At 35.5% G+C, this 25,676-nt stretch overlaps 1 protein-coding gene across 1 annotated transcript; it reads right to left on the bottom strand.

Moving 5' to 3' along the window:
* Nucleotides 1–11,361: 11,361 nt before the first annotated feature.
* Nucleotides 11,362–11,952, bottom strand: LOC149257773 (ethylene-responsive transcription factor ERF104-like). Its single transcript, XM_089387773.1, has one exon. The coding sequence runs from the start codon at nucleotides 11,950–11,952 to the stop codon at nucleotides 11,362–11,364; it is 591 nt and encodes a 196-aa protein (XP_089243899.1).
* Between the last annotated feature and the right edge of the window lie 13,724 nt (nucleotides 11,953–25,676).

Genomic DNA, 25,676 nt, shown 5'->3' with positions numbered 1-25,676 from the left:
AGATGAAAATTCAAGGGGTTTCTCAATGAAAGATTTTTCCTCTCTCTTATCAAATGATAGATTGACATCGGGTGTGTTTTGCGAATGATAGCAGAATCACCAGAGGTATCAAGAAAAAAGAGGAGGAGGCGCAGACAGAAGGAGTTCATCCTTTACTGCGAGTTCATGTTCAGATTCCAGCACACACTCATCATGAATGATAGCACAGGTTGGTTGCACAACACCAACTCCATCGACAACTTAATCCTCGTTCACAACAAGTGTGGAGTACAAAATGGAAGAACACAATACATTGCAATCCAGAGCATTAGTAGAATGCGGGGACAAAGGTTGAGGTAACAAGTCCACATGACAACCAGTAGGCTTGCAAGCCAAAGTTACATAGATATTAAGAGTAGTGAGGGTGGGATGATGTGACAGTTGAATAGATGTGTGTGCACCTTCTCCCACATCACTCTGCAGTGTTGAAGTTATTTGATGAGGGGAAGGCAGACAGTCACTTGTGACAATGATTGCGTTCGCTTGTAATTACAGAGCTCCATCATCGAAGTATGTTGAGAGAGGTTTGAACTTTTTCTTCTCATTGGGATAGATTGCTTTGTGAAGGCAATATTCAAATAAGTCCATTTGATATTGGAATTTCATCTAACTTTTCGGAGCTTCAAACATGAGCAGACGGAAGCACGCCCAAAATTACTCTATAGATTCATACGAGGCCTTCTGTTGTTGTAACGTTTTTTTATCAAGTGCTTCAAGATCAAAATGCTGAAAAACATATTCTATCATATCACTAAACTATTTGAATGAGGGCACCGATTTATGAGGCAGTATGTGACACCATAGCAATGGGTAGTCAAGAAGTGTGTGTGGAAGCAACGAACATACCTCTGTTTCATTAAAACCTTCCAAATTCTCCATGACCGTGTGTAAGTCATCAATGTGCTCAGGCCAGGCCACTTCACCTTCACCATCATACATGATTTCTTACAAGTCATCCCAGAACTCCCTCTCGGCATGAAAGATATTTATGTTGGACAGACATTTTGGAGGGTGAACTATAACAAAATCCATGATAGATGTGTGAAGATTCAAAATATATTGTGATGACTCAGCTTGTCATCTGGCCCTCCTTCTAGTACCATAAATGTTGATGATGTTGGACTCGCCAACATTCAGGGGATCTAAATGATATGACGTCCTAACTAGACCTCACACCATTTGGTGTAGGAGTCCAATCTGGTACAATGGCATGGTTGCCATTATCTTAAATATTTTACTTAGATCTTTCTTGTCAGCGCATGAGAGTGGTTTACTTTGTCTTCAAACAATGAGGTTAATGTTTCTTGTGTCAAATTCTTTCACTGTAGAGGGAGAGGGTGGAAGTGAGTCTCAAGTTGAAGAGCTATAGTCCCAACTCTGTTAAAGACACACAACACATCAGGACATGCGTAAATTTTGGCAGAGTAGTCCACATGGATACAGTAGTAAAAACCACAAGGTGAACAAATAACACGTACAACATCGAGCAGAATAGTCGACACGAGTGTAACAGGTGTTATAACAAGCTTACATGAATGAATTTGTCGAGTTTCCAACAGGATAATCCACATGGGCAAGACATCATTAACAAGTAGTACAACACATTTCCAATAGCATATGTACTAAAACAACTAAAATTGTTTAACTGTCTTAATAAATATCAAAGTAACATGAATTACAAGTCTCCAAAGAATAGTCTTACAAACAAATACAAAACATGTGTGAAAATGTGTTGTTCTGTTAATAGGCTTCTAAATCAAGAAAAATTTCTAAGACACATATGTACACCATTAAATCACTAACCCCGATAGTGGGGTGTTGGAGCCACTGCTCGCTCCTCAAAGAAAAGATTACATACTCTCAAGGATATGTGGGAGGAGCCAAGGTGAAAAAGTCTTTTGCATGTACAAATCAGGGGTATATGTAGCCAAGGGTGAAAATGATCCTTGTGAATTTTTGAACTCCCTCATGACTGCTTGACTTACATGAGTATTAAAATTTACATGTGCATCTCTTGGACTTCCACGTTACATTACATTTATTACAACAATATGGCCCACAGTAGTTATGTGGCCGAGATGACTCATGACATGACTCGACAAGACAAGGCTAGTATGTTCATGCTAGTGGTGGCGTCCATGTTGAGCTACAGTGCTATTGAGTGATGAATGTGCTCTTGAGGTATCATAGCTTCATCTATGCATGGCAAGGTGTGTGGAGTCCTCGATTGTCTTGGTGTTTGCTTGATGTTGCATGTGTATGTATCTACTTTGCTTGTAACTAGCATGCTCCATGTGTTCATCCATTCATGACCATGTCTCCTTGGATGTGCTCCTTGTTCATCCCATCTATCACCATGCCATATCTCATCCATGTACCTATATCTGCAATCACTCATGATGAGATGAAATAAAATCTAGAAATCTCCTAGTCCACCATGATGCATTATCTTTAATTTTCGGATGCAAGTGACCAACAAAGAGGAAAAGGCTCTAAAACGACATGGAGCACATTTCTGGTTGGGATACAAGCTTTGGGCACTGTCAATGAGAATTGTGCAGAGGTAACTAGGATGTTGGGATGAGCATTGTGGATCAACAGTGAGTGTCTCTGGGATCTGGCTTGATTGGAGGGAAAATCTACACAATTTTTCCAGGGAAATAGTGCAAGCAGTAAGGGAACACTAGCAGTGAAAACTAAGCAAATTATTTGAGGAGGCTAGAAGCACGTTGCATGACGCTTCTTTCCAAAACTATGCAGAGCTAGGAGGCATGCCTCCAAGACATCCCTGTAGTTTCTGGGCTAAGCAGGATACTGGGCACCAGGGAGGCATCCTATGAAAACTGTGCAGTTTTTAGGAGGAGCAACGGGCCGGCTGTTAGGGTGGTTAGCTAACTGAACTGCACAAATTTTGATAGTGTAGAGACAGACAATGGGTGTCTATCTGTCATGTCTGTACAATTTCTTCAATCAGCAGAGGCAGGAATTCTTGGCAGACTCTATGCAATTTTTTGGAGGAGTCAGGCCCAGGGTCACTGGCTGACCAGCTGGAGACGTGATGCCTTTGCCTGTGGGCAACACAAACAGAGATGGCTTGCTAAGAAACTTCTGTGCTATTCTCAAATAAATTCAGTCGGGTTGACTCCAATATTGTGTAATGCAGGCTGCGTGGGAGATAGCCTCACACTTTACACAATTCTGGGTAGTAGTATGTGATCAATGAGAGCTAAGATTGCGCAGTGTAGCTCAGCAAGGGTCCCACTACTAGAGGGTGGTTCGATCGATAAAGTTTCAACAAGACTGAGTGTGTGAATGTGTGACTTCATACATGCATGACCTCGTGAACACACACTTAACATGACTTGACAACAAAAGACCTAAAACCTTCACGAAAAAATACAATCATAGTGACTTATCGACAGGTGCAAGCGAAAAGTGCGACAGTTGTGATAGAGCATTGAACAACCATGATGACACTGGTGCGACAATGATTACAACATTGTGTGTGAGTGCGATAGATGTTACATAGTGAGCACAACTCAAACAAAATCTTCAACATCACTATAACGAGTCCGCAAACATGACATAGAAATCAACATGTCGAAGATGATAGTTGGTCAAACAAGTGAAAAGGAAGCAAGACATGTAGAAGAAACACATAAAATGACTTTTCAAATTTGTGCACATGCACGTTATTGAGCACAAGATGACATGACAATGACAAGCAGTCCTACAAACTCAACTAAGAGGTGTACTTTGAAATATGTTATTTAATTACCATACTTACCCTCAAGATGATCATGCATCCGATGAAGTTTGCATGGGGTCCTAATCTTTTCCATTACTTGGTTCCTTGGTCCTTCTCCTCAACTCCTTGGAAGCGATTTCAGCATGTCACATTTTCCTGTAGTTGATGAGAGGTAGATTTGTGCAAATTCAGTGGACAGTGACTACTGCCAGAGTGAGGCCCTGGGAGGCCCGTCTATGTAGTTTATGCATGCAAGACAGATAGGGAAGCTTGGACAACATTGCATATTTTTGAGGCACAAGTTACTGCTGCGGGATGGGGGTCCTCGGAGGACACCTTTGCGCAATTGTTGAGTGCAGTTTAGTTGGAGTGTTCTGTACATTTTTGGAGAGCAGTGCTCGATGGGGTATTTATGGACTATGGGGTTTCAACAGACAAGGGAGGTTGGTTGATGGTTGCAGATGCAAAGTGCAAAGTTCTAGGAAACTGAATGAGGCTAGTTTTCTTTGAAATGACTATGTGTGAGATCAGTGACATAGATGTAAACATCAATCAAACTCAATTGTGATTGCACACAGACACTTAGTGACACAACATAGACCATATAGAATTCATAAGACATGATTTTCTTGATGAAAAAACCTTCATGACAAATGTGCATGAAGTGAGTTTGAAACATGTTAATGTGATGAAAACCACCCATGCGCACATGCTTTCCCTTGAAGAAAAACAAAATTCACTTTGCATGATGAACAACGACCCTTACGCTGAAATATGACACATGATACATAAATATGAGAACACAGATAGCTCTTAAGATTAAGGGGGCTTAAAATCATTAGGTTACCAACAAGAAACCAAGGATGATCAATTGCAGAATCCAAGGTAGGCTTCGAAATTTGCATGCGAGCCAAAATTTTGGAGGGTGATTGTAGTCCCTACAAAAGGTTGGAATTGTCCTTTGCGGGAAATAAAATTAGCTGGAATGGATAAGAAAACTCAATATTTCATTGATTTTTAATGATTTTTGGCAAGATGTTTGCCAAGGGAAGAAACACAAAGACAATAAAGAAATTGGACCAGAAGCTTCAGAAGATGAAAAATAACGTGCTATCCAGGAAGTTAAGAACAATAAAGCCTATGTTATGATGACAACAACAGTCTCAGAAGAGGTAAGCATATGCATTTATTCCTATAACAAAGCATGCACAACATTAGACATTTTGAAGGAACTGTATGTTTCACATTTAGAATTAAAGATTATTTATTTCTTATTTAAGTTATTGAAATTTGAAATGAAGGACAATGATCAAATGAGATTTACTTCTAAAATTAAGGTTATTTCCCATGATATTGAAGCCAAAGCTGTTAAAGTAGACTCACAATTAACTGCCTTCCTCAATGCCCTACACCCTGCATACTCTCACTACTTGGAATCTCTCCAAGCTAGTGGGCAGTGAAAGGAAATTACTTTTGATAAATTAGTGAATAAAATTGCAGAAAGACAAAAGGATTTTTGGAAGAAAGTGTATGTTTCTAATTCAAATATAGAAACCTTGTGCCATGCACAAAAGGAACATAAATCACATGGTGAATCTTCTAGACATGGCAAGAATCTCAAAGGTCGAGGTAGAAGAAACTTTAGAGGAATGAGGGCAACATTAAAAACAATCAGGGTGATAGACAACAAAATGAAGAAACATAGAAGATTTTTCTATCTACTAAACCAAATATTAGATGTTATAGATGTGGAAAAATTGGTCAGAGTTTAGTTAGTTGTAGGATTCCTTGGGAGAAGATTAATAATGAAAATAAACAACGAATTAATGACAAGATATAACAACCACCTTCTCAAAAATGTAAAACAAATGAATATACTCGTTATATAGTTTCTCACTATAATTTCAATATAGATAATGTTTTTAATACTGCATTTTCTTCATAGGAGGGCAGTTGGATTTTAGATTCAGGTGCTACATGTCATATGACATTGTACAAACATATTTTTGAAAGTTTCATTGATAATGTTGATGGTGTTGTATATTTTGCTCATAAGTCTGAAGTTAAACCATCATGAATTAGATCAATTAGATTAAATATTCCACATTTATAAAATTATGTTTTAAAGGGTGTTCCTTATATATCACAATTTTAGAGGGACTTAATGTCCCTCATTCATATCAGAAAACAAGGACATTCAATCCATAGTTTTGATGCAATTATTAAAATCTGTAGAGCAACTGATAATTAAGTAATTATGACTAGTATTGAATAAGTTACAAAGTTGAAATTAAATAGTAATTTATCTACTACATAGTCTTCTACAAATATATTTTTATTAGTGCTATAGAATAATATTTTTCCTTCCAATTTATTATGGTGTGCAATGTTTGGCCACATCAACTATAACAACATTAGAATTATGAAAGATAATTTGTTAAGTCTTCCAACTATTCCACGAAATCTCACACCATGTGATGCTTACATTTTGGGAAAACACTGTAAACAACCATTTCATAATTTTGTTTGTAGATATTCTAGAAAATTGGGTCTCATACATTCAAATTTATGTGGATCTATGTTTGTACCAACTACCAATGGAAAGAAATATATACTCACCTTTATTGATGATTATTTGAGGATTTGTTGGGTTTATCTTTTGAAGTTAAATTCACAAGTTTTTGATATGTTTAAAACATTTTAGGCTATGGTTAAATATAAAATTCAATAGAATATTTGTATATTACCGATAGATAATGGAGGTGAATATTCTTCTAAAGCCTTTGAAAAATATTTAAGGGATAGCAACATCAAACACCAAAATACTATCCCATATAATCCACAATAATATGGTGTTGCAGAAAGTATGAATATGACTTTGTTTAACATAGTTAGATCAATGATGTTTTTCAAAAATTTCAAATTAATGGTTTGGGGAGAAGCAGTACTTTGTGAAACACAAATTAAAAATAGATGTCATTCTTCTGTCATCAAGAACAAATCACCATATGAACTTTGGTATAACAGGTTACCAGAAATTCAACATTTGGAAGTTTTTGGATCTACTTGTTATGCACTTATTCCTAAGCATCAAAGAAACAAATTGAATGTGAGAAGTCGAAAGTTTATTTTTCTGGGTTATTTGAGTACATCAAAAGCGTACAGATTATATGATGAAGAAAACATAAAATTTATTCTTTCTAGAGATGTCATTTTTTTAGAATATGCAAAAGATTACTCCATTTTTTATTGCAACTTTCTCATTTCAAGAAATTTTCAGCAAATTTTTTTTTTTTATTATTTTGAAAATGAAAATACAGTACCACATACTGAAGGGGGGGTTCTTATTTTGGATCAGTTTGTGGTTTTTCCATATTTCATTCATGAAGATGTTTCACGTGAGGAAAATTTGGACGATAATGTTGCTTTTGTAGAGTTAGAAATTGTTCCTGAAGAACCTATACTTCAGGATGAGAAACCCTCATAACCTCTTCAACACTATTTGATAAGATCCACTCGTATTCACAAATCTCCAAACAAATATGATGAATAAGAGACAGACAGATCTTCTACAAGTAGTTTTTCTCATGATTGTTAACATAATTATTCCACAATTAGTGATCCTAGTTGTTTTGAAGAGGCTTCTACCTGTGATGAATGGAAGGATCCAATAAAAAAATAATATGATGTTCTTATAAAAATGGCACATGGAGGTTGGTGGATCCTCCTACTAGCATCAAACCTATTGGTTTTATATTGGTCTATATTATATAAATCCAAGTATAAAGGAGATGGTTCGCTTGACAAATACAAGGCTAGAATTGTAGCTAAAGTCTAAGCTCAGAAGGAAGGTGTTGACTATATAGAGATAGATCTATTGGTTGTAAATAGGTCTATAAAGTCAAGTATAAAGAAGATGGTTCACTTGAAAAATACAAGGTCATACTTGTAGCTAAAGGCTATGCTTAGAAGGAAGGTGTTGATTATATATATACTTTTGCTCCTATAATAAAATGGAGCACAAACAGAACTATGTTTTCTCTTGTAGGACAGAAAGGATGGAAGATACATCATATGGATGTCAAAACAACATTTTTGAATGGAGATTTGAAACATGATGTCTACATGTTTCAACCTGAGGGTTTTGCTATAAAAGGCAAAGAAAATAAGGTATGAAAATTGGTCAAATCATTATATGGACTTAAATAAGCATCTCGTGTTTAGTATGAACAATTAACTTAAAACCTCCTTAAGTTGAATTACAAATTTTTTGACCTAGATGATGCAACTTTATTTGTCAAAAGGATTGGAAAATATGTTGTATATCTAGTTGTCTATCTTGATGATCTAATCATTACAGGGAACAATGATAATTATATAGCGTCTATTAAAAGGGATTCACATAGAACTTCTCATATGACAGAGTTGGGTTTGCTACATTATTATTTAGGAATTGAGGTTTATCAACAAGCCAAATGTATTTTTATTTCTCAGAAGAAGTTTGTGGGACAACTATTAAATAGATTTGGAATGCAAGATTGTAACCCTGTTTCTAATCCTATTGACCAACATTTGAAACTTACTTCCACTAGAGGAAGTACATTTGATGATCCAACAAAGTACAAATAAATTGTTGGAAGTTTCATATTTTTAACCGCTACTAGACTTGTCATTACCTTTGCTCTAGGATACTTTCCAGGTTCCCACATCAACCCCGTGAAGTTCATTGGAATGCGACAAAAAGAGTGTTGAAATACTTGAAGGGCACCCAAACATTTGGCATCAAATAATCCAAAGTTGCATATTTCCATCTCACTCGATATTTAGAATCTCGACTTTGATGGTGATAAAGAGAATTCAATCTCTACTTCTGGTTATTTGATGAATCTTGGATCAACAACCATTAGTTGAACGTCATGCAAGCAATATGTAATTGTTGTTTCTACCACTGAAGCTAAATATGTTACAATAACTTAACCCACAAAATAAATCATTTGGCTTCGCAAGATATTTGAATACTTGCATGAGAAGAAGAAACATTGAACTCCTTTATTTGTTCATAATTCTTTTATAATTCACTTGGCCAAGAATCCAAAGTTTCATGACCAAAGAAAACACATTAACATGAAGTGTCACTTGATTCGACATTATGTAGAGAACAAATTTATTTAGTTGACACATTGTCCTACTTCAGGAAAAATAGCATATATATTCACCAAAGCAGTAGTACTAGAAAAATTTGAAAAGTTTAGAATGTTACTTGGCATGTGAGAAGTCCCTTCGCATTAAGGGGGGAATCTTAACTAATCCTTGGGGCTATTGTACATTATTAGTTTAAAATTAGCTTAGTTATCTTTTTTTATAGTTAGCAAAAGTACGAGTCATCTGGTAATTAACCTCTATTTATATAAATGTTGAATTATTTCAAATTAATGATATAACAATTTAGTGTGGTGTTCAAGGGGCCTCGAGCACTACAAACCTTAAATAAGAATTAATGCTCAATAGGAGGCTCATATTAAAAAATAATTGTTGTCATTAAATAGAAATCAATGTTAGATAAGAGGCTTAATCATAACAAATGATTGATGTCATACAATAAAATGACGAAGCACAAAAGAATCACCCAAGGAAGTATTGCATACCATGTTAAAAGTAAGAATAGCAAAGGAAGCTAATGATAAAATTTGCCAATAGTACATCATATTTATGTTGAAAACAGGACAAGGAGAAAAAAGAATCAGGAAATAATATATTTATTTAACACATGAAAATTCATACACTGAAGTCACTCACACACAACACATAATTTCATCATTGAGAATTTGTAGCTTTTAAATAAGTTTTGTTATGATACTATGTTTCTAAAAAACCATTAATTATTTTACTCCCATAAAATTTTAGAAAAATAAAAGTATTCATATATATATATATATATAATTTTTATTTGACATTTTAAAATAATAAATATATATCTATATATATAATTATATATAATTTTGATTTGATTTAATCACACATATAACACACCATCCCCATAATCCCCATAATGTTGAAGTATAGATGTTGGCAATCCATGTTACAAGGATGAAAAGGTATCGAGGTGCTACTTGGAACATGGTAATAATAATTCGAAGTAACCAAAATCGCTCCAAAATAACTAACTCCAAGTCATGCAAAACAAGGTTGATTATGAAGATAAACCTTCATAACGCTCCGATAACATATAATCCACTAGGAAATGTGCAAGAAAAGAGACACCTAAACATAAAATCCATCGTAAACAACAATCATCAATATGAATGAGGCCAAACAAAGCCATACGTAAGTTCTCTTATATTAGAGAACCCATAACAATCTCATAAAGGCATCAAATATGGTGTGCAACAGATCATTGGAAAGAGAATGTAATGGTTTTTTTACGACCAATTGAGATATCATCAAAAAATTATGATAACATTTAAAAATGCAATACAATAACAAACAATTAGACCATAAATCTCCTAAATACAAATACCATTTATAACATTTAAAACTGCAATAAAATAGTCATTTAAATACAAGTTGTTTAATTAATTAAACATGATAACCAGATCTCTTTATTCAAAGAATAAAAATAGCACGTTAAAATACAAACCCATATACCATCCATTTATAACATTTAAAACTGCAATAAAATAGTCATTTAAATACAAGTTGTTTAATTAATTAAACATGATAACCAGATCTCTTTATTCAAAGAATAAAAATAGCAGGTAAAAATACAAACCCATATACCATCCGAGGGTCCGACTGCAATGTACGACCATGAATCCAGTCCTCGCAGACTAATTGTAATGTCTACAGTCACAAGGTACATAGAGTCAAAGGGTAAGAACACAGTATCTAAGCGATCCTAGTGCGCAATCCAGGTGATGTGGAGGAGCAACGCTGGCCTTCTAAGTTCTCACCCTCCCGCAATTTCAAGAAGATCAAAACCACTCAAGCATATCAATCAAAATTTGCAAATAAAAATTTTGTAAAGATCGAAGGAAATAAAATAAATTGATCTTCAACGTTAAACTTGGGCTAAATGGTCTCTCACACAAGAGAACAGGGTAAAGCGCAAGCACTTTGACACCAAGTCGAAACATGAATCTAGCTCAAATCATAAATGATCTGAGACTCCATTAAACATTGAAGAAAACACATATATATATATATATATATATATATCTTCATTGTTATTCAACCCAAGATGCTGCCTCCTACATAAAAGAAAAAATCTACCAGAACAAAGGCCGAAGGGTATTACACTAGACAAAGGGTTTTATACTACACATCAATAAACTCCAACCCTAGAAAAATTTGTGTTTTCTGTGATAAATATTCTTTTCAAAATTTACCAAGACAACTCTCCATTGTGAAATCGTCTCATTTAAGCATGTTTTCCAAAGCAATTGTTTGCCAAACAACAATGCGTTACCAGCACGCGAACGCTTTTTCATCATCCTGGTAAAAGAGAACAGCCAAGAAGAAACCCCTTTGCTTGTCATGTTATAACTTATTGTGAGATGCATTGGCAGATCCTGCGATCAGAAGTCCCGGACTCCTCCACTCCAATTCCCTGCCGCATCTCTTGTCTCTCTATTTTTCTCGTGCCCCAAGTGACCTACGACCGATCCGTTGTCTGAGTTGGAAGCGAGGGCCAGGGGGAAATTAACCAGGGCCCTGGCTCCTCTGATCTTGAACGCAGCGCGGTCGTATGCGACCGCAGCCTCTTCGGCAGTGTTGAAAGTACCCAGCCAAACACGAGAGCGCTTCCTGGTGGGGTCTCTGATTTGTGCAGCAAACTTTCCCCACGGGCGCTGCGTGACTCCTCTGAAGTTTCTGTGGCAGCTTCGCTTTATGTCTCTAATCTCCCTCTCCTCTGGCTGTGGCTTTCTTCTACCTGTGCATACAGAAGAAGTAGAGTAGTTTTGCTCCGTAATTTCGTTCCCTTCAATTTCGGATGTTGATCTGCCGCTGTTCTCTTCGCATGAGGCCCTAGGGACGGTGGCATTGGCCAGCTGGTTGTAAAGGTTTATACCATTATGGTCAATATCAATATCGTCCTCCACTTCCAGCAAATGTTGGCGAATCAACTCCAACATGTTTATGCTCGAGCTCACCCCTGCAACATCCATGGCGGTCTCGAAACAATCGGCTGATACTGAGATTGATTTCTGCTGTAGGCAGGCATGCAGAGTTGTGTGGTGTGCTAGGTGCTAATATAATGTATGCTGTTCAAAGGCAATATTAAGCACCATGCCTGAAGGCTCATTATTGTCGGTTTATTTTCGTTCGGTGAATGAAAATAAAGTAATATTCGAGGAAATTTATGTAAAGATAAAAAGTTAATATTATGTTTAATATTTATCCACCATTCAATCTAAATACTTCCTTTCACTTTACCAAACTGTCTAAATCCCCTTCCAGATATACGTAACAATAAAGTGCATATTGTCACGCAAAAGTTTAGGGTTTAATCAATTTAAACATCATTTTACTAAGTCTTCATAGATAATTTACCAAACTGTCTAAATCCCCTTCCAGATATACTTAACAATAAAATGCATATTGTCACGCAAAAGTTTAGGGTTTAATCAATTGAAACATCATTTTACTAAGTCGTCATAGATAATTTACATGAAGTTGCATCATTCCATCGGTCGTCATGCGTGCGTCTTCTTATATTAAGACAAGGTGATTGCCTATGAAAATTTAATAGGACGTGTTCCGATATACGTCACAATAAAGTACATCGTGGGACTAAAAGGTGACAATAAAGTGCATATCGTGAATAAGATGTTTAGGGTTTAATCAAATGAAAGACATCGTGACCACATATTCTAATTTCTTTGTGAGATTGTTGAGAAATGGGGCACATTTGACTAGGAAAAGGAAATGCCAACCACGAACAATGACAAGCACGAACAAAATGGGAAAAGTCACATTGAGCAACATTCCGTAGCCATAAATTCCAGTTTCTACACGACAACTGTCAACATGGTTATTTTGTCCACATTCAATTTTGTTCACAAAATAAGTTATATAAAAATCTTGGGCAAGGCTAGCTTTAATGTTTCTAAAAAAATCTTATTCACTAAATAAGCTGCATCAACATTTCATTGATTATCAATGATGTGATCGATACGGAGAATTTTTATTTATTATCAATGATATAATGATAATGAGGATTTTATAAGAAGTTATTATATTAAACAGTTTTATAAATTAAACTATTAATAATATTATTAGATATTAATTCATAGTAAATAATAAAATATTTTTTTATAAAATATTTTACATTTTTAGCATTAAAAATATATAAATTAATTAAATTACATTGTTATTTTAAATTATTATTATTATTATAAATATATGAGTTATATATATATATATATAAAATGTGATAAGAAAAATTTATTGTTGAGAAGAGTTTTCGATAGAAATTACATCATAATTTATTTGTGGACGCGTTTAGAACCAACTGTGTTGTACCAACTGTGTTGTTCATCATCAGGATAAGTTGAAGAACATGATCATGGTTGCAGAATAAATAGAGAGAGTAAGTTATCCAACAGTTATATTTCACCATCAAACAACTACATTAGATAGGGTAACTTTACAGGACCAAGAGATATGGAAAGGGAGCTATAATAAGTAAATAATTAATTAACTTAGATAAACAAGTTCCCAATATATTTAATTTTTTTTATTAAACTAAGATTTGGGTCGGAGAACTACCTAACTAATTATGTTATTTGATTATTACTCATTTATTATTTCTTCCTATTATTTCTTATAAATAATATTAATATAAGTCTTTGAAAATTTAAATAAAAAATTCCATTAGTTATTCTTAGTTGAATGCAAGCCATTTTCATTTAATCACAAAATAATTAAAACTAACTAATTAATTATTAACTTATTATAGGCCACTTTCCATATCTCTTGATCTTGTATGGTTACCCAGTCTAATGTAGTTATTTCCTGGTCAAATATATTCATTCTTGGTCAAATATAGCCATTAGATAACCTGTTCTCTTTATTTATTCTACAACCATGATGTGGTTCTTCAACTTGTGACGATGAACCACACTAGTTGGTTTGAAATTCATAGACAAATGAATTATGCCACGATCTGGTTCTTCAACTTGAACGCATCGACAAATAAATTATGATGTGATTTTGACCGAAAACTTTTCTCAAAAATATTGATATAAATCACAGAATCTTAAATTGAACAAATATACACATATATAAATGGATAGATATATAAATATATAAATAATAAAATAATAAATAAATTAAAAAAAAAACAAAAAAACAAAAACAAAACCTTTTTTGAAATAAATCTCAAATCTTTATTTTCACTACTAATAATATTTTTAAAAATTAAATCAATATCATCTCCCCAAATATTAATAAAGACTTATAAATAAAATATACACTTAAATATATAGAACTTATAATATTTAAATCTGATAATATAATTTCAATTCATATAATATTTAATAAATAAATCTATTATAAAATATATATTATTTACCTTTAAAATAAATCCAACTTTTTTTCCTTCATAGTGAGTAAACGTTATTTAATTGTTACACCTGCTGAGTGTGTACTCGAAATAATGCCTAAAGCATAAACTTGTACATGCTATAAGAACTTTTCATAAAATAACATTGGAAAGTTTTATTTGAATAATGTTTTCGTGTTTATTTGACTGAGAATTTATAAAACTATTAGACATACATTTCAAATCATTACATCACATATAAATTGAAATATTCAACATTAAATATATTAAACATATAATATTTCAATTTATATAATATTTAATAAATAAATATATTATTATTAAATATATTATTTATATTTAAAATAAATAAAATAATATTTTAATTTCGTGGAAGTGAGTAAACATTATTCAATTGTTACACCTGCCCAGTGTGCCCTCGAAATTTCTCATTGGATTTTTTTTTGATAATGTTATTCAATTTGACCTTGGTTTTCTTTGAATAAGATTTTTCAAACTATTACACATACATTTTCATTTCTTTAAAATGTTTGACACATAACAAAATGATTTGAAAATTAACGAACCCTTATATATTTGAGGAGTAAATCACTTCTCTGTTACAGCTTCTTACGACAATCAATGTATCACATATTTAGAAGACAAAAATAACAATGATATTGTTTGTATTTTGTAGGGAAAACTTACTAATTCCCATCTGTTTTCAGATATCATCAATGAAATAAGATATAGATTTCATGACTAATTCTATTCTGTGTGAGGAAAATAGTTAACATTAATTAATAATATAAGGTACTAATAAACAATTTTAGATTTATAATCTATTTTAGCAGATTATGTAAAACTCAGATAACAATGATATTGTTTGTATTTTCTAGGGAAAACTTACTATTGTTTGTATTTTCTAGGGAAAACATACTAATTCCCATCTGAATCATTGTTTGTATTTTGTAGGGAAAGCTTACTAATTCCCATCTGTTTTCAGATATCATCAATGAAATAAGATATAGATTTCATAACTAATTCTATTCTGTGAGAGGAAAATAGTTAACATTAATTAATAATATAAAGTACTAATAAATAATTTTAGATTTATAATCTATTTTAACAGATCATGTAAAACTCACATAACAATGATATTGTTTGTATTTTCTAGGGAAAACTTACTAATTCCCATCTATTTTCAAATATCATCAATGAAATAAGATATAGATTTCATGACTAATTTTATTATGTGTGAGGAAAATAGTTAAAATTAATTAATAATATAAAGTACTAATAAATAATTTTAGATTTATAATCTATTTTAACAAATCATGTAAAACTCAGGAAAATGAAAATACAAAATATATTGCATAATGTATATAATTTTACAAATATAACCAAACAAACAAACTCTGGTAATCATAATCATGATAAGTAAAATAATATAATTTAAATTATGACATTAAAAGAAATCAGAGATAAATAAAATAATACAATTAAGAGACACAATCATATAAATGCAATACCAACATGGTCGGTTCTTTTATTTATATTTGAAATTATGACATAAAAAGAAATGGTCTGATGGAAAAATATGAAATTATTAAATAGTTTTTTTAATGGAATTGCACTTAAATATAATTTTTATTTTATTTTTATCTCAATTAAATATCTAAATAGGTTATAATTTTTAAATACATTATTATTATTGTTAAATAATAATAAATAGAATATATATTTTTTCAAATAACATTATAAATTACATTTTTTAGAGTGTTTTTGGTACAAGCACATTAGTTCTTAGTTTCATAATCTTTGTTGTAATACTTATTTTCTGAGCCTCTCACGATGTCAAAATTATAGTCAGTTAAGGAAGCTTCTCTCCAAGTTTTTTGAGTATAAGAATAAAATCTTAAATCAAACTAAATAATTCATTACGATGTCAAAATTATAGTAAGCTTCTCTTTGAGCTTTTTGAGCATAAAAGTAAAATTTTAAATCAAACTAAATAATTCATTTCTTTATGTCTTATAGATCAAAGTTTGATCTCAATAGATGTTAACCACTATCATTATCATTATAAAAAGCCATAAAAACTTTGATATAAACCTAAAGATTAGCCTTTTGATAAAATGCAGAGGGCTTGGAACCTTACCTCTCTTTACAGTACTAGCTTCACAAGAGAGGGACGAGACTGTTCAAATTTATCTGTATAAGTCACGATAGACTTTTCAATGCATTTTTTGGCTGTACTCTGCCGTCTATTTTTCTCTTTCTCGCAACAAAAATTTGGGTCAATGATATATTGGCCTCAATTTATTCTAAACGACTATTTTTCTCTTTCTCACAACAAAAAATTGGGTCAATGATATACTGGCATCAATTTATTCGAAAGTTAGAAGAAAATCTCAGTGGATTAGAACTATTATTCGATCTTTCCTACTGGGAAGCTGAAATCAACGAGATATTTCTTGTATTATGCCTGGTATGTCTATTCGGATCACACAACTTGGCTTGAGATGCAAGTATGAGAGGGATGATGCATATTACCATAAAGTTTAACTTCAAAAGCTATTGTATGGAATCTACCTTGAGTTTGTAAAAAAAATATGTATGGTTTACATGATAATTTATAAAATTAAATTAACGACAAAAATGTTAGTTCTTTTTAATGTATTTTGTCTTAGTTATTAGTTCCGGTATGTCGACATCAGTTGCACTCACATACTAAGTTTTAAGCATGGTCGCACAAGTGTTGTTATAGTCGTTCGAAGATATATTTCAATTGTCGCACTTGTCACTCTCAACTTTCAAGTCAGTCTCACTGAACACATGTTGTCTCGTTGGTTTGAGGTGTCTTTTTGTCGAGTCGTGCTAATTTTGTGATCACATTGTCGTGCCTACACGAGTACAATTTTTTTCACAATTAGTCATTTTTCCTGAAAATCTATCGACTCGACAACCTTCCATCAGCAGGACCCGATCTCAGTGACCTTGTACTGCTGCCAAGAACTGCATAGAGCTTGAAGGTTTCCTCTAGGCAGCCTACTCTACATAATTTTGGAAATGAGCCAGTTGATTGAAGAAGTTGTCCTTGAAGCCGATCCGCTTTACACTTCCCGCAAGACCTTCCATCATGCCTCTCGTTGTTTAACTAGAGAAAGTACTTGAGTTGTGACCCTAGGTTTTACTGAGCTCCAAAATTGCAGAGAGTTGTCATGCCCTACCCATCCTTCTTACTATGCAACTAGGTCAGAAACTTTGCAGAGCTATCTTGTCGTGCCCTTCTTCACCGCTCTATAACCAAACTAGGAATTGTGCAGAGATGGCATGTCCTTGCAACCCTTCTTCCTCGCTCTACAAGTAGCTCAGGAATTGCGCAAATTATGTCCAACCCTTATTCCCTACTCTGCAACCAGCTCAGAAACTGCATAGAACTGTCCGAGCCCAGACTCTCTCTTAGGGTTGTACAGTTTTGACCAGCAACTCCTGTAGCCCGACTTTGTGCTCCTCTAGGAAACTGCAGAGATTATTCTGCTAGTGCTTCCTGTTGCCTACACTGTCCTCCCTGAATAAATTGCACAGATCCCAGCTGGGTGACCTGCCTAGTGCTCGCCTGTAAAACTGCACAGATTGGCTGAGTAGCTTCTCCACACCCTGTCTGAGCTTCCTCCCAAAAGTTAGACAATTATGCCTCCTAACTATGTATTTCCCTACAGCTATCACTATTATCTTGAATTGCAAAAATACGTTTGCTAGTGACATCTGCACAATTTTCCCTAACAGTGCTCCGTAGTACTGCATCTTCGCATGCGCTGTACTCTGGCAGTCTGAGTGCCTTGTCCCTCTCCTAGTCACGTGCAACAAAATGGAAAATAATGCATCATGGTAGATTGAAAGATTTTTGGATTTGATGTCATCTGGTCATGAGTGATTGTAGGAACATGTACATCGATGAAACATGATGCAATGACGAAGGTGATGTAAAAGAGGTGCATTCTAGAATAATTTCTCATGGTTGAATGAACACATAAAGCACATCAAGCAAGCGAGTGACATTGACACAAGCCCATTGATTAAGATCTTGGGGGACGCCCCAAGGTATGAAAAATTTAAATGTGAGAAGAAAAGAGGAGAATACAATATAACAAAACCACTAATAATTTTTTTATTATTAAAACTTATAATAACTATAAAGACTACATTGTGGTGGACAATTTGTGCTTTTACAAAATGTGACTTGTTACTTATAACCATTTTTGGTCACAATACCATAGCTAAATTCCATGGGTGGGTAAATACCATGGGTGGATATCACTTACAATACGATACGTAAATTCCATGACTAGATAAATACCATTGGAGAATGAATACCAAGGGTCGATACCACTTACAATACTACGAGTAAATAACATGGGTGGATAACACTTACAATATCATTGGTAAATTCCATTGGTGGATAAATACCATGGGTGGATGAGTACCATGGTTGGATGTCACTTTGATGCACGAGCATTTGACTTAGAGGGAAAAAATCTTCAATCATATTCTAAAAATCCAAAAAAATCTATAGGGAAGGGAGTGGGGTCCTTTAGCCAACAACTTTCATTCTTTTCTAGTTTAAGATAAAGATATACTTAAGAATAAAACCATGTTGTAATAGTCACTTTATGGTAAGATGTAGTAGCTTTATGGATTTAAATCACTCTATGTAAGAGGCATGCTTTTATGTGGATAAGGACCGAGAGGGCTTATCTACTATCTATAAATAAGAGACAACAAGACTCTCAAGGAGGAGAGCTCGAAAGCATTATCATCTAAAAAAATCTCTCTCTGTTCATCTGATTTTATGGTTTGATGTAAATTGGTATTTTATTCATATATCAGTGTGGTTCTATTATTTTCTGAGTTTATAAATGGTGATTCAACCTTTGTTTTTCAATTAACTCTTAATATTAGACCTATTGTGGAGTTTTCGCTTCATATCGGTGAGCGCAGGCTTCTTAAATCATTTTATAGAGTTCTGTGGCCAAACTCTGTTTACACAGAAAAATCGCGAAATTTCTTTAGCAGGGAAATAATTCCAGACCTGAAAATTTATTAGATTTGGTTCATACCCATATTGGGTCCGAACCAATATCATGTCACAGAACCACAAATGGAGTGGAAGACCATTGGAATTGCAGAAGTTGGAACTCTAATAGCTTGGAACAGAAATGCCATAAAGTGGAGTGGATAAGTTGTCGGGTCCGCGTTTCTTATCGCATCGCGAAGTTGGAGCAGGAGGAGCTGAGCCTTTGGAACTGTGGAATCACCAATAGCGATTGTCAATTATCGCATTCGAAAAAAGGGTTTTGAAACGACCAATTATTAAAGCGTTGATAGTGTTATTTTCTTTATTTTGTAAGCTACGGTATGATCTTTTCTATTATATACAACCAAAATAAAATATACATTCGTTGGTGACCTCAACCCACCCAGGAAGGAAACCGAGTCTGTTGGTCACCCAGAGTCTGAGATTATCAACTTGCCAACTAAGTTGGTGCATCAACATGTTTGAAACCAAAGAAACACCCTATCTACATGCTATTTCTATATGCCTATTAGCGATTACAGTTCAAAAACTTGCCTACAAAAGCTGATTCTCTTATTCCTAGAAGAGAAATAAAATGAAAGTAGAGCAATACAGTCAATCAACCATGAGTTCTTTCTTGATTTCCTCCTCGTGCTGCGCATTGGTTATCTCCTTCAGCATTCCGCGGATTTCCTCCATTCTGTTGTCCTGCTTCCGGATCATGAGCTGCATATTATTCATCCCCTTTTTCAAATTCGAAAAACCTTGAGCTATCTCTGTCATCTCTTTGGTGACCTGCTCCATGGCTTTAGCTAACAAATGTTTCACAACCCAATACATGTGCAATGCCTGCTTATATAATGATAGGCGTCCTCTTGTATTCCCAGGGTCCGAGATGAGAATGCTCCATTCCTCCATTTCTGGATCAAAGACCTCCTCCAGGACTTTAATTTCCAAGGCATCTATAGTCCTTATGATCTCCTCTTTGGTTCCTTTGATGTATGCTCTTTCTGCTTCCTCAGCGACCTGCTCTATGGATAGTCGACCTATTTTTTTTTGGTTTGGAATCGGTGTCTTAGTTTCATTACGGTTCGCTTGCCACGTTCTCCCACGACCCCTGCGCCTCCTGAATTTACCTCTTCTGGGTGTTCTGCCCCTATTGTTACCTCTGTTGCTTTGCCCCACCTCGAAAGTCACCTTCACCATGCACTCCTCCTTCTCAGTCTTCATTTCCCCTTCCCTGCAGTTTCCTTCTTCTTCCTCCTTTCACTCCTGCTCCCTTCGTATGTTCCTCACCTCTCCATCCTTTGACAGCCTTTCCTTCCTGCCTCCCTCCGCCATAACTTCTTGCCTTCTTCTGAGACGATACCCAGGGTCTCTCTGCCACCCTGCTTCACTCTTCGCCACCTTTCCAGTCTTCGGATTGTCAGTCTCCCTACCTGCTCCTGCTCTTGTAGATATACCGCCACCTATCCTTTGCTGCACCGACTGATCGCCGTCGTTCTTCTCCCCTGCCATTTCCATAATTCTCCCAGTTCCTTGTCTTGGTTTTCTGTCTCCTCTGCATGCCGTCATTGCAATCCTTAAAATGATTACTCTGAGGTGTGGCATATGCTGTCGTCTACTGCACCCCATCATATCCTTGTGTTGTTCACCTTTCTCCACCACGATCGAGGTATGTATGTTAACATGATCATAACTGTGTTGTTTCATTATTATCCTGTCTGGTGATTCGATTTAGGTTCTCCCATCTTGTCACTGCCAGCTGAGTTGTCCATATGGTATCTACTTTTCTGTCCAGTTCGTTGCATCCCCAATTAGCCATGTAGTCTGCTGGCCTGTTGCCTTCTCTCCTGACATGATGAATAACCTTATACTCATTACGCTTAATTGATTCTTCTAGGTCCGAGATAAGGCCCGCCGTCCTCCAGCTCTTAGCCACCTGTTCCCATGACTTGCCATGATTTAGTTTTCTGATTGTCTCTATTACCAAATTTGAATCGCCTTCTATTTCTAGTTTCATGTATCCATTTCTTATTGCAATCCTAATTCCTTGATAGGTAGCCATGAACTCGACTTCATTGTTACTCATTATACCTCCTCTGTCTGCATAAATCCACCTGGTTTGACCTTGGCTGTCTCTGAAGATCCCGCCATATCCAGCAGGCCCTGGATTTCCTTTTGACGCTCCGTCAAAATTAAGTTTGATGAAGCCGTCCTGAGGGCGAATGAACACAGCTGGGCTTTGGTTCTTTATACCCTGTGTTTTTTGCTGCTGAGGGTAAACCATCCCTTGTTCCAGGTTTAGCCTCCTTAAAATACAGTTCTCCTCATCCGTAGTTTTCCAATCTTCCTGATCCCAAGCTTCCGTTAGTATTGTTTCTCTTATTAGGTTTTGAGTTCTTTTCCATAACTCCTCCGGGGAAGTGGTCTTACCTTGGAAAATCCTTCTATTTCTCTCTTTCCAGATGGTCCATATATTGAATCCCACTACCAGGTTCCATGCTCTTCTCACTATCGAGCTTTGAAATTGCCCCTTCTCCCATTGGAATAGAGTTAGTACTTTCTCCTGGGGGTTTCAATTTGTCTTTCCAAAGAGACTTTTGGTCTCTTCCCATTGATGTTGAGCTACCAGACAAGAATTTAAGATATGCTCCTGAGTTTCTACATTTTTTTTACATAAACTACATCTTGGTGGTCCTAGGAACCCTCTTTTCTGGATTTGATCCCATGTCAGTATGCGTCTTCTTCCGACTAACCAGGCAAACATAGTGACCTTTGGCCACCACCTGTTATTCCATAATTGTTTCCATTCTTGTGCCTGATCTTCCTGTGCTTGCTCAGACTTTATGGTGTATTCTTCTTTGATTGTAAAGGTGCCTTTTGTAGTTCCGCCCCATCTGACGATATCTGGTCCAGTTCTATTTTTAATCCTTATTGAATCCATCTCTTTTATTATCCTAGCTTTTAGATCCTCATCGATGTTATTATCCCATTCTTTGGGTTTTTTCCATTCCCTCCACATCTCATTTTCTCTTCCTTCCTTCTAGTAGTCTTTGACATAATTCAAGCCTTTGGCCTTGGCTTCCCTATAAATGTTTTGCAAATCTTGAATTTCCACCATTCTTCCCCTATGCTTCCATGCTTCCTCCTAGAATTTTTCTGTCCTTTCATTTATTATTTCCAAAAAAACATGCCTATTTATGATGTCTCTGTTCTGGCACGCCAACTCCCATATCGTAGATCCTTTTGGCATCACTTCCTTTCTCATGATTTCCTCTGTTGCAATGGGCATGCTATATTTTAGTGTCCATATTTCTTTCCATAAGTATTTGCCTCCATTCATCCAACGCCACCAAAGTTTCGCCGCTAGGACTTGGTTTAATATGAATGGATCTCTTAACCCTAGCCCCCCTGCCTCCTTTGCTTTTGTTAGGTTGTTCCATGAAATTGAGGCCCATTTATTCTGTTGTTTTGGCCCTCCCCATAAGAATTTCCTGAATCTTTCAATCATTTTGGTACAAACTCCTTTCGGTACTGCCATTACTGATAGGGGATGGATTGGAATATTGGAGAGTCAATTTAAGAAGCACCAATCTAGCTGCTATATTACGAGTCCTAAAGGACTAGTTATCTAATATGTTCTTAAGTTTCTCTAAGGTGGGCTGCCAGTTAGCTATCGTTAGCGGGCTTACATCAAGCATGGTGCCCAGGTATTTTGTAGGTAGATCTCCCTTTCTGAACCCCAACGTTCTTTTCATATGGGATTTGACCATTTCAGGTGAATTTAAAATAAAGGTGTTTGATTTGTCCTTATTAATTTCAATACCTGAAGCTTCCATGAATAATTCTAGGATCTCCTTTACCTTATTGACCTCTCTTAGTGAGACCTTACAGAATATCATGATATCGTCTACGAACTGTTAGTGTGTGACAGGGATGTTGTTTCCCCATGCACCCAGTCCTTTAATTTTCCTTTCCCTCAACTCTTTTTTGATGTACATTACCAATCCTTTAGCCGCTATTATAAACAAGAATGGAGACAAGGGGTCTCCTTGGCACAGTCCTCTTGAAGTGTTAAAAGTTTTTGTTGGTGTACCATTCAGGAGTATGGAAAAGTTAGGCATGGAGATCATGCTAAGCATCCATTTCACCTATCTATTAAAAAACCCATAGGTCTAAAGAATTGATTCTAAATATTTCCAATTTAGGCGATCGTAGGCTTTTGACAAGTCTAGCTTGATCATCATGCCTGGTTCCTTTTTTTGTTTTAAAGTATGTATAACTTCTTGAGAAACTACAAGACCATCTAAGATTTGCCTCCCTTCCACGAACCCTGTTTGTTCTGGAGATATTATGCTAGAGAGGATTGGTTTTAGTCTTTTGACCATTAAGGTGGCTATAATCTTATAGATAACGTTACAGAGGGCAATTGACCGGAAGCCCTCTGCTGATTCTGAATGGGCCGTTTTAGGGATGAGAGTTAACAGAGTAGAGTTTAGACTCGGCCACACCTTTTTTTGTCTGCGCATTTCCTGCACAACCTCTAGGATTTTTTCTCCTATGAACTACCAACAAGCTTGGTAGAACTCTGCTATGTAACGATCAGGACCTGGGGCTTTGTTTCTTTTCAGGTCCTTCACTATTTCCTCCACCTCGTCCAAGGTTGCTGCCCTCATCAAGGCTAAATTTTGGTCCCTGGTTACTAGCTTTGGGATTTCATTGTTGATCCTGCCTACGGCCTCTGTTCTGCTCCTTTGGGGTTCGATGAATATACCTTTAAAGTGGCCTACCAACTCCTGTTCCATTTCCTCATGCTAAATTATGCGTTGGCCTTCCGTATTTTTGATTGAGAAGATCCTATTTCTCTGCCTGTGCTGGATCATGGCTTTATGAAAGAACTTCGTGTTCCTTTTTCCTTCTCTGAGCCACTAAATTCGGGACTTTTGTTTCCATAAGATCTCTTCGTGATTTCTTCGCTCCTCTAGTTGGCCTATTATTGTTCCTTCTTCTCTGCTTCTCTCTTCAGTTCTTCCTTCTAGTATATTCTTCTGTTGCAACTCACTCATTCTCTGTTCTAATCGTTGTTTCTCTTTGAAGATATCCCCAAATTCCTCTTTATTCCATTTTTTTATTTTCCCCCTAAGTTCTTTCAATTTAGTTGGAATGTGTGCATTATATTTCTCTCACATTCTCTGCTCGAAGTCCACCATTCTTCTACTTTCGGTAGAAACTTCTGGTTTCTGAGCCAAAATGATTCAAACCTGAACGGTCTTCTTTTGGGGCTCTGCTTGAGGTCAATTTCTAACTTTATTTGCGAGTGGCCTGAGCCTACTACTGGTAGAATCATGGCCTCTATGTACACATCTTTCATCATGATTTGTTCAGAGATAAGGAATCTTTCCAATCTTGAGGCTATTTGATTTGTACCTCCTCTACGATTATTCCATGTATGGGTACCATTTATTGTTTGAATATCCCCCATTCTTTGTTCTAATATCATATATATGAATGCTTCCATATCTGAATCTATCCTTCTCAACCCCCCCCCCCCTCTTTTCTTCTAAGGTCGTGATCATATTAAAGTCACCACCTATAATCCATGCCTTCTCTGGAATAATTCTTCGTATTGCTTTCAGGTTTTGTAGGAATCCTTTTCATTCTATTGGAGAGTGTGGTCCATACACTCCTGATAAGATTACCCATTGAGATGAACCTATCACCTTAAAAGTGCCTGAGAGGATCCGAGGGAGGCTTATCCAATTTTCAAATTGTATTTCCTCCGGGTTCCATAGGATTGCCAATCCTCCTGCACTGCCTATCGTGTCCTACCCCATTATCTCATACCTAGTATTACCCCTGCTCATTATTTCTTCCAATTTTCCCATACTAATTTTTGCTTCTTGGACTATCATTATACTTGGTTTGTCTCTTTTTAGTCTGTCTCTCAAATATTTCTGTTTACCTCTGCTATTAAGACCTCTGATGCTCCAACTTGTAATAATCATTTTAATAGTTTTGGGGGTAATTGAAATACCTCTAATAGAGGTCTGACTCTTCCTGAGTTCACCAGCATCTCTCCTACCTCCTGGATTGTCTCGCTCATCGTGCACCTACCCCTTTTTCTTCCTCCTTTGCCAGAGCTGCTCATTCCCATGTTCTGATTCCCCTGCGTTTCTATCTGTTCCAATTTATTTGCTATTGTTACCCCTGCTTTTTCCTTATATTTTTGAAATGCTTCTTTATATATTTTCTTCTGCTCCTCC

The sequence above is a fragment of the Pinus tabuliformis genome, chromosome 6 (assembly GCF_031772625.1).
Source record: "Pinus tabuliformis cultivar Carrire ecotype Pingquan chromosome 6, CPIR1, whole genome shotgun sequence".
NCBI lineage: Eukaryota > Viridiplantae > Streptophyta > Pinopsida > Pinales > Pinaceae > Pinus > Pinus tabuliformis.
Note: the sequence above shows the minus strand (reverse complement) of the source record. Positions and strands in the feature narration are given on the sequence as shown.